The sequence below is a fragment of the Mus caroli genome, unplaced genomic scaffold, assembly GCF_978045245.1.
Source record: "Mus caroli unplaced genomic scaffold, Mus_caroli_1 scaffold_6, whole genome shotgun sequence".
Lineage (NCBI taxonomy): Eukaryota > Metazoa > Chordata > Mammalia > Rodentia > Muridae > Mus > Mus caroli.
In genome coordinates, this window is record NW_028227261.1 from 89,793,248 (window position 1) to 89,808,155 (window position 14,908).

At 39.7% G+C, this 14,908-nt stretch overlaps 1 protein-coding gene across 3 annotated transcripts in view; it reads left to right on the forward strand.

Annotated features, from left to right (window-relative positions):
* The window catches only part of Astn2 (astrotactin 2), a 1,028,198-nt gene that overhangs the window by 462,593 nt on the left and 550,697 nt on the right, over positions 1–14,908 (forward strand). For all 3 annotated transcript variants that reach the window (XM_021160104.2, XM_029476271.2, XM_021160105.2), the window contains 2 exons: positions 13,149–13,233; positions 14,318–14,392. In XM_021160104.2, coding sequence (XP_021015763.1) covers positions 13,149–13,233; positions 14,318–14,392 — 160 coding nt within the window. The remainder of the gene's footprint in view (positions 1–13,148; positions 13,234–14,317; positions 14,393–14,908) is intronic.

Sequence of the window (14,908 nt, forward strand, 5' to 3'; positions counted from 1 at the left end):
ATTTGGTCTTCAGTGATTTTGAAATTTACAAGACTGAAATCTTGTTAATATTATAAAGAAAGAGCAGTTGTTAATGACACCTGTTCAAAGCTGATCAGCTATCAGTAGGATGTCTCACTGCATTGATCCAGAAACTAGAATCCCAAGGAATAAGAGACCTGCCCTAGGTAGAACAGCCGTTTGCCTGAGCAACATCTAAATAACAAGTCTATCCAGGGCTCTTAATGGTACTCTGTTTTTGGTTTACTCCAGCCATATTTCTCAGTGAACCAAATCCAGCACACATTCCCAAACAGCTCCATCATCCCCACTCACTCACTAACAGGACAGATGCTTGCCATTAAGAAACAAAACCAGATTATGTAATAAGACCAAAATTTGGCCACATTAAGAAGGGTGTTTTGGATCTGTGAGTTCTGCCTTCTCACTTTACAGATGTAAATACTGAAGGAGACAGAGAAAAAGTGATTTGCAGGGGGAAACAATGCTTTTAAACGTAATCCTTGAATGGCACTGGTTATATTGAAAGCAGCTGTAATCATCTCATTCCTTTTAAACAATCACATCTCCACTTAAGTTTCTTTTGCTTCTTATACTTTCTTAACCTCTGATCTCTCTTCCTTCGATCCATTCTTCTAGTATCCAGGCTGTACTTTTCTCAAAGAGTGGGATTAAGGCAACTTTGGGAGTGTTGAAATGCCTCAGTAAATAAGAGCATTTGATGCATAATCATGAGGACTTGCGTCCAGACCCCAGTACCAATGTAACAATCCAGACATCCCATCCCATTCACATCTGTAACACCTGCTCCAAAGAAGCAGAGACAGGAACATTTCTGAGACTTGCTGGCTTTCCCCATCCATGAGAAATACAGAAGCCCCGTGAGAACGAAGAAACTCTGCAGCATCGAAATAGGTAGAGTGATAGATGAGCGCACCTAATGCCCTCTTCTACCTTCTATATATATGCATATACCTGCATTTACACATAAACATATACCCACATGCATATGTACATGCACAGACTTTGTTGTATCACATACCCACAGCATGAAGTCTGCAAATACATCTCAAGTGGCCCTGTTCATTGGAGGGCTCACCCATAAATGGGATATCTATACTACACGCACTCCTTTGATGGTTCAGGGAACACTGCAGAAAAAAAGGGGGCATGCAATGATATACATCAGTTGCATTTCATTACTCTATGCAACAATCTGGCTGACCCTCACTAATATCAATCCTTCCTAACCCCTCTATCCTGTACCTGACTCTGGAACAGGTCACAGAGCCTCAGGGCAAATAGATCATAGTTGCAGTTATAAGAGTAAAGCATGCCATGCTCCATGCCCTGAGACACCAGGGAGTTGTATTTCTAAGCAAAGAGTAAATAGGAAAGTGACCAGTAAGGAGCTTCCCTGGTCTGCGATGATAGTGATGACTGAGCTGCAAGCAAGTGAAAATGTAATCATAAGAGGATGACAAGGAGGGAGGATGGGAGACAGAATACTAGGCTGATGAAAAAGATTGTACATATCCAGTATCCTCTTACGGCAACGGAGCAACCTTCTGCTTTGCCCTGAATTTGTGTGTGCCTCCTTCAAGAGGAAATGCTGCAGACAAGAAAGATAACTGACACCAGGCTTCTGAAAAGATGGAGAAGAGTCATGGAGATTGTCTCCTTTGACATGCCAAACCCTATACATATAAAATGAAAACAAACAAACAAATGGAGAACACCAAGACTACAGAGTCTTTGACTTTTCAAAGCCATACTTTGTGCTAAGTATGGTTTTTCTTCTACCAAAACAATATTTCAAATGGGCCTCTCTTACTCAGGAGCAACAAAAACTCAAGAATATGTAATAGTTTTAGCAACAATAAATGTGCCAAAGACTGTGCTAAAGGATTTTAAAAACATGTCTCTTGAAATTTCCAGCTGACACTTGGTCTCAGTCTTATTATATGTAAGTAAAAGGCCCCAGAGAGAGAAGCAATTTATATCACTTCTAGTAGCAGATGCAAGATTTGAATCAAGAACTGGAATCTTGCAGGGTCAACCACTTTACCAGCCCATTGACCATATAAAATTAAAGGAAAAGCACTGTTCACTTTGAAGTGCTTTAGATAAAATAAATCCAGTTGCTCGTGATCAGTGGGGTTCTATTGTTTCTGCATAAGGGTTTATGAAGGGAGGATATATGCAGCATAAAGTGAGAGTGCTGTAAATAAGGCGTAAGAGACAAGAGTAAATATTTTAAAGCCAACACAGCTCATCTGTAGCTGGCAATACTGAGTTCTAGTAACTAGCATGATGGAAATTTGCTTAATTGAATTCCCTTATGGGAACCACTTTAATGAAGAGATTAAACATTTTTAGGTCTGCATTATTAACCACATACAAATGTGTGTTTTTAATGTGCTTAAGGATATTTCAAATTCATTTTACCTTTTTTATAATACCTGCTTGGAAATGTAATATCCTCATTATAGGAAATTCAGAAATGTCAGAGGAGTAAAAAGGGTAAAAGTTTCCTTAAAATGGTTTTAATATGCACTAAAGACTTATACTGCCAAAGCTGACTAAAGTGCTCTGGTGGCTCTGGTAGACAAAAGACTTAAGTCCTAACCTTGGCTACCCCAGAGACTAGTCCAGATATTTGGCACAATCCCATCAGTTTCTGAACCTTGACTTCCTCTTCTGAAAAATGCAGGTGGGAAGCTCTGAACTGAAGGATCTTTAAGGGCTCTGTCTGCTCTGATGTATAATAGAATTCTATTTTGGACAATTCCTCAGCTCAAGTTCACAATGACTGCTTTGCTGGCAATTACCTGTCATGAGTAGGTTTTCCCACTGGTATTCTCAATAAAATCATCTTGAATTCGTGAGTATTATATTGATATGTTCATTAATCCTTCCTTCCTTCATTCATTCATTTCTTCCCACTGTCCATTTATTCAGAAATTAACCTGTCTTATATCAGTTATTGGTCTATTTTATTATGATCCAAAGTATTTGATTAAACTGTAATTTAAAAAAAAAACAAGACAAAACCAGTATCAAAAAAAATCTAAAAAACATTAAGTTAATGTGAAAAACAGCCAAATAAAAAATTGATATCCCTTTATGAATTGTCTTTAGTAGCTGGTCATTAAATACTTCCATGGGTGTGGTGCCATATTTTAGGTGCTGGAATGCAGTCCTAACAAGAAAAGTGAATTATGTCTGTTAAGGAATGTTCACACTGATGATAAATGCAAAGGTGAACAGGTATTTCCAATCAGCATGCTAACATGTGTCCCAGCAGAGCTACTCTTGACACCCTGTCCTGCAGAGGCAGAGTGGGGAAACGTACCTACCCCGGGAAGGGGTAAATAACCCTTAGTTCTACCTGCCAAAGGCTTTTCATCTAACAAGAAGGAAATGCTTAGTTGCAAACAGAGGAGAATTTGCTGAATCCGCGAAATAGGAACAAGAAGTCAATAAAGCCAATAGCTGTGGCACTGATGGAGATGTTGCCAGAGACACCCACCCCACTGCTAAGAGCGATCATAGCCAAGGCTAAAACAAATTATCCAGAGAGCAGAGGTTAGGGGCTTGGAAAGGCAAAGCAAAATGTCTAAATCTTGGTGTTCAGAATTGATAAACATTTAATTCAACCCGCAACTTTGTATCTGGAAAAAACCAATATTCATGGGAGAAAAAACAAAGAGAAAATACTTGTGTATTTAGAGTGTATGTGGGCACTAAAAGGGACCATAATAGAAGCTAAAAAGGAGGAAAGAAACAGTTGACAATTGACTCCTGTCACTTAAGCTACAGCCTGTATTCTCTACCTTCACCTGTTCTGTAAGATAGTAGTATCGCTGTCATCTCATTCCCAGTGTATAGGTGAAAAAACTGAGACCAAAGAGATAAAGCAGATTATAACCTCCTCTGTTTACCTAATCACACAACTAGACAGAGTTAAAATCTGGTCTGTCTGCCTGTTCCCAGCTCTGTGGGCTTTGCCTTCTGCCTACTTCTATTCTCTAGGCAGCTCTACGAAAGCCCCTGGGGTGACTGATTCTCATTTGCAAGATACATATTTGTTGTATAATGAATGACAGTAATTAATGATCCATCTGAATCAAGGAAAACTTGTTTAGTAAGCACACCAGGAAGAAAGAGAAAAATATAGCAGTGCCCTTTCACTGAACAAACTTCTCACTGTCACCAAGATTCCCCCAGCAGACATGGGAAGGGTGAATGAGCTGAGCCCTTTACTGAAGAATCACTGATAGGCTAGGAGAAACCAAAGGACTTTTCTCCTTGCTTACTGTAGCACGACTTCCTTTCCCTTTGCTAAGAGAAACTGTTTTACCTTTCCTGTTATGAATCACGAGGTCTGTGTCTTTTGGCAGATCATAAATCAGTTTTGGGAGTCTCGAGGACAAATCCCGGGACTTTTAATCTTTAATATTAGACATGTTTAAAGTGGTGAATATTTCATGAAGGGGCTGTTGCATTTTAACACATCATTAGCAAGTCCTGCCCCTCCCCCATTGGTAAATTACTGCTATCCAAATTCAAGGCTCTCAGCCCTTTGAGTCAATTTTCCTTTCCTTCTGAAAGAACCAGTTTACTGGAACACACATACAGCACACGCACTCAGTGGACCACCCCAGGTATGATGGTTGGGGGAAGCTTGTAGAAAACATTACTGCCTACAAGAAGACCCACTGATGATCTGCCACCTGCTCAGAGGAAAGGAAAGGTAGATAGCTTTATTTGCTTTCTCCGTTGTCTTTCAAGCATCTTTTGAATATTTCAGATTCTACTCCTGATCCATTCTCTGACTCTGAATACCCTCCTAAAACCTTTTCATTCTGACCAATATTTATGAAGTCCAGGCTATTTTTCAAACGCTTACAAGGTGCTGGCCACACAAAGATTGAGACACATTCCAATACATAGTATGAGTTAAAGGTTTGCCTGTTCCTCTCAGAATGCTTTATGGAAGGTCAAATGTATAACATTCAGGGTTCCTTGTTGAAAAGAGAAAGCTTACTGAATAAATATAAACATTTTGAGACAAGTAGTTCTGGGAAGAGTTTCACAGTCTGTTACCATGTAGAATCTTGTTTATGTGGTTTGTACAACATTTAAGAAAAAAGCAATAATCCATAGAATGTATGGTAGGTATAGATGGCTACCTGTAACCATGGTGACCTGAATTCAATACCCAAAATCCCTACAGCAGAACAAAAGAATTGGCTGATTCCTGCACCTGTGACTGTCACAATAAATAAACAAACAAAAAATAGTTACAGACTGAATTCACAATTTATATTTCATAGAGCTTGAGCCTGTTAGCATATTTACTTGGAGACTCAGCATCCTCTTCAATGAAATAAGGATGACAGGAAGATTTGCTTTTCTTTTTTTTTTTTAATATTTTTATTACATATTTTCCTCAATTACATTTCCAATGCTATCCCAAAAGTCCCCGATAGCACCCCCCACTTCCCTACCCACCCTTTCCCATTCTTTTGGCCCTGGCATTCCCCTATATTGGGGCATATAAAGTTTGCAAGTCCAATGGGCCTCTCTTTCCATTGATGGCCGACTAGGCCATCTTTCGATACATATGCAGCTAGAGACAAGAGCTATGGGGTTCTGGTTAGTACATCATGTTGTTCCAATAATAGGGTTGCAGATCCCTTTAGCTCCTTGGGTACTTTCTCTAGCTTCTCCATTGGGAGCCCTGTGATACATCCAATAGCTGACTGTGAACATCCACTCCTGTGTTTGCTAGGCCCCAGCATCGTCTCACAAGAGACAGCTATATTTGGGTCCTTTCAGCAAAATCTTGCTAGTGTATGCAATGGTGTCAGCGTTTAGAAGCTGCTTATGGGATGGATCCCTGGACACGGCAGTCTCTAAATGGTCCATCCGTTCATCACAGCTACGAACTTTGTCTCTGTAACTCCTTCCCTGGGTGTTTTGTTCCCAATTCTAAGAAGGGGCACAGTGTCCACACTTTGGTCTTCATTCTTCTTGAGTTTCATGCGTTTAGCAAATTGTATCTTATATCTTGGGTATCCTAAGTTTTGGGTTAATATCCACTTATTAGTGAATACATATTGTGTGAGTTCTTTTGTGATTGTGTTACTTCACTCAAGATGATGCCCTCCAGGTCCATCCATTTGGCTAGGAATTTCATAAATTCATTCTTTTTAAAAGCTGAGTAGTACTCCATTGTGTAAATGTACCATAATTTCTGTATCCATTCCTCTGTTGAGGGACATCTGGGTTCTTTCCAGCTTCTGGCTATTATAAATAGGGCTGCTATGAACATAGTGGAGCATGTGTCCTTTTTACCGGTTGGGACATCTTCTGGATATATGCCCAGGAGAGGTATTGCTGGATCCTCCGGTAGTACTATGTCCAATTTTCTGAGGAACCGCCAGACTGATTTCCAGAGTGGTTGTACAAGCTTGCAATCCCACCAACAATGGAGGAGTGTTCCTCTTTCTCCACATCCTCGCCAGCATCTGCTGTCACCTGAATTTTTGATCTTAGCCATTCTGACTGGTGTGAGGTAGAATCTCAGGGTTGTTTTGATTTGCATTTCCCTGATGATTAAGGATGTTGAACATTTTTTCAGGTGCTTCTCTGCCATTCGGTATTCCTCAGGTGAGAATTCTTTGTTCAGTTCTGAGCCCCATTTTTTAATGGGGTTATTTGACTTTCTGGAGTCCACCTTCTTGAGTTCTTTATATATATTGGATATTAGTCCCTTATCTGATTTAGGATAGGTGAAGATCCTTTCCCAATCTGTTGGTGGTTTTTTTGTCTTATTGATGGTGTCTTTAGCCTTGCAGAAGCTTTGCAGTTTCATGAGGTCCCACTTGTCAATTCTCGATCTTACAGCACAAGCCATTACTGTTCTATTCAGAAATTTTTCCCCTGTGCCCATATCTTCAAGGCTTTTCCCCACTTTCTCCTCTATAAGTTTCAGTGTCTCTGGTTTTATGTGTAGTTCCTTGATCCACTTAGACTTGACCTTAGTACAAGGAGATAGGAATGGATCGATTCGCATTCTTCTACATGTTAACAACCAGTTGTGCCAGCACCATTTGTTGAAAATGCTGTCTTTCTTCCACTGGATGTTTTTAGCTCCCTTGTCGAAGATCAAGTGACCGTAGGTGTGTGGGTTCATTTCTGGGTCTTCAATTCTATTCCATTGGTCTATTTGTCTGTCACTATACCAGTACCATGCAGTTTTTATCACAATTGCTCTGTAGTAAAGCTTTAGGTCAGGCATGGTGATTCCACCAGAGGTTCTTTTATCCTTGAGAAGAGGTTTTGCTATCCTAGGTTTTTTGTTATTCCAGATGAATTTGCAGATTGCACTTTCTAATTCGTTGAAGAATTGATTTGGAATTTTGATGGGGATTGCATTGAATCTGTAGATTGCTTTTGGCAAGATAGCCATTTTTACAATGTTGATCCTGCCAATCCATGAGCATGGGAGATCTTTCCATCTTCTGAGATCTTCTATAATTTCTTTCTTCAGAGACTTGAAGTTTTTATTATACAGATCTTTCACTTCCTTAGTTAGAGTCACGCCAAGATATTTTATATTATTTGTGACTATTGAGAAGGGTGTTGTTTCCCTAATTTCTTTCTCAGCCTGTTTATTCTTCGTGTAGAGAAAGGCCATTGATTTGTTTGAGTTAATTTTATATCCAGCTATTTCACTGAAGCTGTTTATCAGGCTTAGGAGTTCTCTGGTGGAATTTTTAGGGTCACTTATATATACTATCATATCATCTGCAAAAAGTGATATTTTGACTTCATCTTTTCCAATTTGTATCCCTTTGATCTCCTTTTGTTGTCGAATTGCTCTGGCTAGGACTTCAAGAACAATGTTGAATAGGTATGGAGAAAGTGGACAGCCTTGTCTAGTCCCTGATTTTAGAGGGATTGCTTCAAGCTTCTGACCATTTACTTTGATGTTGGCTACTGGTGTTTGCTGTAGATTGCTTTTATCATGTTTAGGTATGGGCCTTGAATTCCTGATCTTTCCAAGACTTTTATCATGAATGGGTGTTGGATCTTGTCAAATGCTTTTTCCACATCTAACGAGATGACCATGTGGTTTTTGTCTTTGAGTTTGTTTATATACTGGATTACGTTGATGGATTTCCGTATATTGAACCATCCCTGCATCCCTGGGATGAAACCTACTTGGTCAGGATGGATGATTGTTTTGATGTGTTCTTGGATTCGGTTAGCAAGAACTTTATTGAGGATTTTTGCATCAATATTCATAAGGGATATTGGTCTGAAGTTTTCTATCTTTGTTGGGTCTTTTTGTGGTTTAGGTATCAGAGTAATTGTGGCTTCATAGAATGAGTTGGGTAGAGTACCTTCTGTTTCTATTTTGTGGAATAGTTTGTGAAGAACTGGGATTAGATCTTCTTTGAAGGTCTGATAGAACTCTGCACTAAACCCATCTGGTCCTGGGCTTTTTTTAGTTGGGAGACTATTAATGACTGCTTCTATTTCTTTGGGGGATATAGGGCTGTTTAGATCATTAACCTGATCTTGATTCAACTTTGGTACCTGGTATCTGTCCTGGAACTTCTCCATTTCATCCAGGTTCTCCAGTTTTGTTGAGTATAGCCTTTGGTAGAAGGATCTGATGGTGTTTTGGATGTCTTCAGGATCTGTTGTTATGTCTCCTTTTTCATTTCTGATTTTGTTAATTAGGATGCTTTCCCTGTGCCCTCTAGTGAGTCTGGCTAAGGGTTTATCTATCTTGTTGACTTTCTCAAAGAACCAGCTCCTTGATTGGTTGATTCTTTGAATAGTTCTTGTTTCCACTTGGTTGATTTCGCCCCTGAGTTTGATTATTTCCTGCCGTCTACTCCTCTTGGGTGAATTTGCTTCCTTTTGTTCTAGTGCTTATAGGTATGTTGTCAAGCTGCTAATGTGTGCTCTCTCTAGTTTCCTTTTGGAGGCACTCAGAGCTATGAGTTTTCCTCTTAGAAATGCTTTCATTGCGTCCCATAAGTTTGGGTATGTTGTGGCTTCATTTTCATTGAACTCTAAAAAGTCCTTAATTTCTTTCTTTATTCCTTCCTTGACCAAGGTATCATTGAGAAGAGTGTTGTTCAGTTTCCAGGTGAAGGTTGGCTTTCTATTATTTATTTTGTTATTGAAGATCAGCCTTAGTCCATGGTGATCTGATAGGATGCATGGGACAATTTCAATATTTTTGTATCTGTTGAGGCCTGTTTTGTGACCAATTATGTGGTCAATTTTGGAGAAGGTACCATGAGGTGCTGAGAAGAAGGTATATCCTTTTGTTTTAGGATAGAATGTTCTGTAGATATCTGCCAGATCCATTTGATTCATAATTTCTCTTAGGTTCTCTGTGTCCCTGTTTAGTTTCTGTTTCCACGATCTGTCCATTGGTGAAATGGTGTGTTGAAGTCTCCCACTATTATTGTATGAGGTGCAATGTGTGCTTTGAGATTTACTAAAGTTTCTTTAATGAATGTGGCTGCCTTTGTATTTGGAGCATAGATATTCAGGATTGATAGTTCCTCTTGGAGGATTTTACCTTTGATGAGTATGAAGTGTCCCTCCCTGTCTTTTTTAATGACTTTGCGTTGGAAGTCAATCTTATCAGATATTAGAATGGCTACTCCAGCTTGTTTCTTCATGCCATTTGCTTGGAAAATTGTTTTCCAGCCTTTCATTCTGAGGTAGTGTCTATCCTTTTCTCTGAGATGAGTTTCCTGTAAGCAGAAAAATGTTGGATCTTGTTTGTGCAGCCAGTTTGTGAGTCTATGTCTTTTTATCGGGGAGTTGAGTCCATTGATATTAAGAGATATTAAGGAAAAGTAATTGTTGTTTCCTGTTATTTTTGTTGTTAAAGTTGGCATTCTGTTCTTGTGGCTGTCTTCTTTTAGGTTTGTTGAGGGATTACCTTCTTGTTGTTTCTAGGGTGTGGTTCCTGTCCTTGTATTGGTTTTTTTCTGTTATTATCCTTTGAAGGGCTGGATTCGTGGAGAGATAATGTGTGAATTTGGTTTTGTAGTGGAATACTTTGGTTTCTCCATCTATGGTAATTGAGAGTTTGGCTGGGTATAGTACCCTGGGCTGGAATTTGTGTTCTTTTAGTGTCTGTATAACATCCATCCAGGATCTTCTGGCTTTCATAGTCTCTGGTGAAAAATCTGGTGTAATTCTGATAGGCTTGCCTTTATATGTTACTTGGCCTTTTTCTCTTACTGCTTTTAGTATTCTATCTTTATTTAGAGCATTTGTTGTTCTGATTATTATGTGTCGGGAGGTATTTCTTTTCTGGTCCAGTCTATTTGGAGTTCTGTAGGCTTCTTGTATGTTCATGGGCATCTCTTTCTTTAGATTTGGGAAGTTTTCTTCTATAATTTTGTTGAAGATGTTTGCTGGTCCTTTGAGTTGAAAATCTTCATTCTCATCCACTCCTATTATCCGTAGGTTTGGTCTTCTCATTGTGTCCTGTATTTCTTGGATGTTTTGAGTTAGGATCTTTTTGCATTTTACATTTTCCTTGATTGTTGTGCCGATGTTCTCTATGGAATCTTCTGCACCTGAGATTCTCTCTTCCATCTCTTGTATTCTGTTGCTGATGCTGGTATCTATGGTTCCAGATTTCTTTCCCAGGGTTTCTATCTCCAGTGTTGCCTCATTTTGGGTTTTCTTTATTGTGTCTACTTCCCCTTTTAGGTCTAGTATGGTTTTGTTCATTTCCATCATCTGTTTGAATGTGTTTTCCTGTTTTTCATTAAGGACTTCTACCTGTTTGATTAAGTTATCCTGTTTTTCTTTAAGGATTTGTAACTCTTTAGCAGTGTTCTCCTGTAATTCTTTAAGGGATTTTTGTGCTTCCTCTTTAATGTCTTCTACCTGTTTAGCAGTGTTCTCCTGTATTTCTTTAAGTGTGTTATTAAAGTCCTTCTTGAAGTCCTCTACCATCATCAGGAGATATGCTTTTAGATCCGTGTCTAGCTTTTCCAGTGTGTTGGGGTGCCCTGGACTGGGCGAAGTGGGAGTGCTGGGTTCTGATGATGGTGAGTGGTCTTGGTTTCTGTTAGTAAGATTATTACGTTTACCTTTCGCCATCTGGTAATCTCTGGGGTTAGTTGTTGTTGTTGTCACTGTTTAAAGATTGGAGCAGAAGCTGTGTTCCACTCACCAGCAGTCTCAAAATCCTGTGGCGGGGGTCGTGGTTAGCTGGCGGGTGTCAGCGGACCCTGCTCTCTAGCTACCCTTGTGCTGTTCCGGCCGGATGAGGTCTGTGGCCCTACTCAGGCCGGTTTCTGCTTCCCTAACTAATGCAGTCTCAGGTCCAGTGCGCAAATGTGATTGGAGCAGAAGCTGTGTTCCACTCACCAGAAGTCTTAAGATCCTGTGGCGGGTGTTGTAGGTTGCTGCGCCCTAGCTACCCCGGTGCTTTTCTGACCGGAAGAGCAAGATTTGCTTTTCTTGAGGCCCGTTGAAATAAATCTACCTGGCCAAAAGTGTCGATTTGTGGATTCTTACCAGTATCCTCAATGTTCAAATGTGATTTCTCAGTGTCTGCCTGCTCCTAGCCTCTCTCTCTCTCTCTGTCCCTCTCTTTCTTCCTTTTTTTAACTTTCAAGAAGATTCAAAAGATGTAATGCTAACAAAAATTAAAAGAAAAAAACAGAAAAGTCCCTAAATCGTCCATGTTAAATAATGCCCATCCCTTACCATGCTGTGAGAATTTTGCAACATGACAAGTACAATCTCTATGATTCACCAAAAGATGTGAGTGAAGGCAATCAGACATCAATAGCCAGGAAATGTGTTAAACATAGCTGATAGTTAATTGCTCATTGGACTGAGACTGACTCTCCTCTAGGCAGCAGGCTAAGCTTGGACAGTTTCTAATGTTTCCGGGATAAGTATCAAACAGCGATGATGCCAAACACTGTTGGACCACCAAGTTGTCTTTATTTCAGTGTAAGTATGGGTGATAGAACCTAAGTCAAGTGCTTTCCCATTAAGCTCCAGCCCCAGCCATGCAATTTTCTCAAAATAAGTTTGGGAGGGAATCGTGTGCATCATCCACATGGAAAATCACCCCACTGAGAGTACTGTATCCCCTAAATTTATTTCTTTTATAGAATATATTTTTGGAAAAGCATCTGTCAACATTTTACAAGTATACCTTCGGTGGAAAATAACAAATTTAACATTAAAACTTCACACTTTCAGAAATGCAGTGAGCAGCCGTCATAAGCATCTAGTGGAACCTTCTGCAAAGTGTTGTAGAATTCTGAACTTTGGAAATAGACAAGGCATGCTGAAATGAACGTGGCAACAGGAGGAGAAACTTTGCACAGTGTTGACTGGTTGGAGGCCCTCATGCAAACTCACACAGACATTGCTAAGGAAAAAAACAATGGGGCACAGAGTGGGTAAATAGATACAAGGAAGGAAGCGCAGGAGAGATAAAGAACAAGATCAGAACAGAAGAAAATGAAAAGAGAAGGGGAGAGATGAGGAGATGTAAACAAACAAACAAAAGAGGTAGACTGCAGGCAGCACACATTTTCCAAAAGAGAAAAATCAAAAGTTTCTTGAAGAAGTTGCCACCATAGACACAAAGGAAAAAGGCTGGCTCTTTGCACTGGAAAACATTGAATTTTCTACTTATGCAATGCATATATAATATCATACTATATAGACATATATACATATAAATATAATCAAATATGTAGATATATTTTGAAAATAGATGTTCTTATAGTACTTGACTATTCTCAGTTTTCCTTATCAAACTGTAAGCCCCATTAACCACTGAGTAATGTCTTTTTTCCTTTGTGTCTGTGGTGTAGAGCTGAGAGCTTCAGCTGAAGGTGTTTAAAATGTATTGGATGGAGAGATGAATAGCTGAATGAAGAAATGAGCCTATGCATAAACTCTGTGTTAACCGCAGTGGTCAGTGGATCCTGGGCCCTTTTTGTCATAAGTCCTTTCCCAAACTAGCCAGTTGATTACTTTTCCAGGAAAACAAGGGCAGCATAAAACAGCATCTGTGTAGAGGTAATGTATCAAAACCTGTTTCTGTTTGCTTCTAGGGGAGTGCAGCTGTCATGAAGGTTACGCCCCTGACCCAGTCCACAGACATCTATGTGTTCGCAGTGACTGGGGTCAAAGTGAAGGGTGAGTGACTCAGGACCTCTGGGCAGGGGAGTAAAACACACATTCATTTACATTCTGCTCTAGAATTTGCAGAGAATAAGAAACTGCATAGTGCGAATTCCTAAATGAGACCATCCTTACTAGACCTCTTCCCAAAGGCTTTGGAAGAGGGGCTGGAGAGATTATAAGAGCCAGAGGTGGTGTATTACTACAAACAACTCATATCTTCTAGAACAACAGAATAACTTCTCATATGAACTCACAGGAATTGTGATAGTATGTAAAAGACCTGAGCAAGGTCAAGCAAGACATAATAGCAGCATGGAATGGGGGAAAGTGGGCATGAAGTCCCACCTATAACTGAAGAGATATTAGCATGTTTATAGCTTCTGATAGTTTTCTTAAAAGGAATGACTGTTGATAGGTCAGTCTCTCTCCATGGTTGGTCTCATTCCCAAAAGTATTTGTTCAACACAAATTACACATTGGGTTAGAAAAAAGGCAAGCAGAGAGAGAATGTGAAGCTGGGTGGGTGGTTGAGCAAGAGTAGACATTAGATGAGTTGAATATTATCAAAATACATTATATAAGATTCTCCATTAATTAATAAAAATTATTTTAAATATGAATCAAAACACACTGTACACACTATATACATGCACATACATGCATACATGCATACACATGCACACACACATACACACACACACACACACGCACGCACCTCTCTGCGTACATTCCAGTGAAAAGTGAAACCTATTTCTTCTGCTGAATCACACTTTAGTACTAGTGGCACATGACTGATGAAGCTTCAAGCACTGATGCTTCACTCGTACACCGAAACAGGAAATAATCAATAAGGTATGTGGAGGAGGAATTGGGTATTTGAACATGAACTCAGAAATGGACATGTGAACTTAATGAAAATGTTGAGTCCTCTGTAAAGTGCCTAAGACATTATTTTAAAGCGTAGACAGTCACCTCCAGCAGTTAGTTCTATGGAATATTATTGTATAACTTCTGTTGAGCAATTTGGCTGCTACTTTCTTCAGACTAATGCTATGCCTTGTCTTCTTGCTTTCCTTTTCATGCGTTGTTTCCTCAGACCTTGGCCTTACACAACACTGGAGAGGGGCTATGATCTGGTGACAGGAGAGCAAGCCCCTGAAAAGATTCTCAGGTGAGTTGACAGTCTTTCTGGGATATGATACAGGGGAAAGGAGAAAGGGTAGACAGAACGTATGTTTGTGCAGTCTTAGAATGTTGATCCAGAGTCTCACTGAGTATAAAAGAACTCTCACCGGCACTGATGCAGTATTATGGCCCGGTTGCTATGGGAATCTGATTCCTGTTTGTCTGGTTTCTAGACTTATAGACACAGGTACTTAAACTAGAGAAGGCATTACAGATTATTCAGTCTACCCACATAAAATATATTTTACAAGCCCAAACTCTATTTTTATTACCTCTGCTTTTCACCTCTATGAAATTGTGCGTAAAACTTCTATATTTAACCAGATAAAGGCACACAGTAAATTAAGTAGCAGTACCAGGGGATGAAATGTTGGTTTGAATTGATTTAGAGTCCACATTCTCACTCTCTGTACCAGACTGCTCCTTCTGACTCTTTATGGAACTCCTGCTGGGCATCAGGACTGCAAGCCAGCAGAGCTGCAAGAGTCCCTGACTTCGTAGT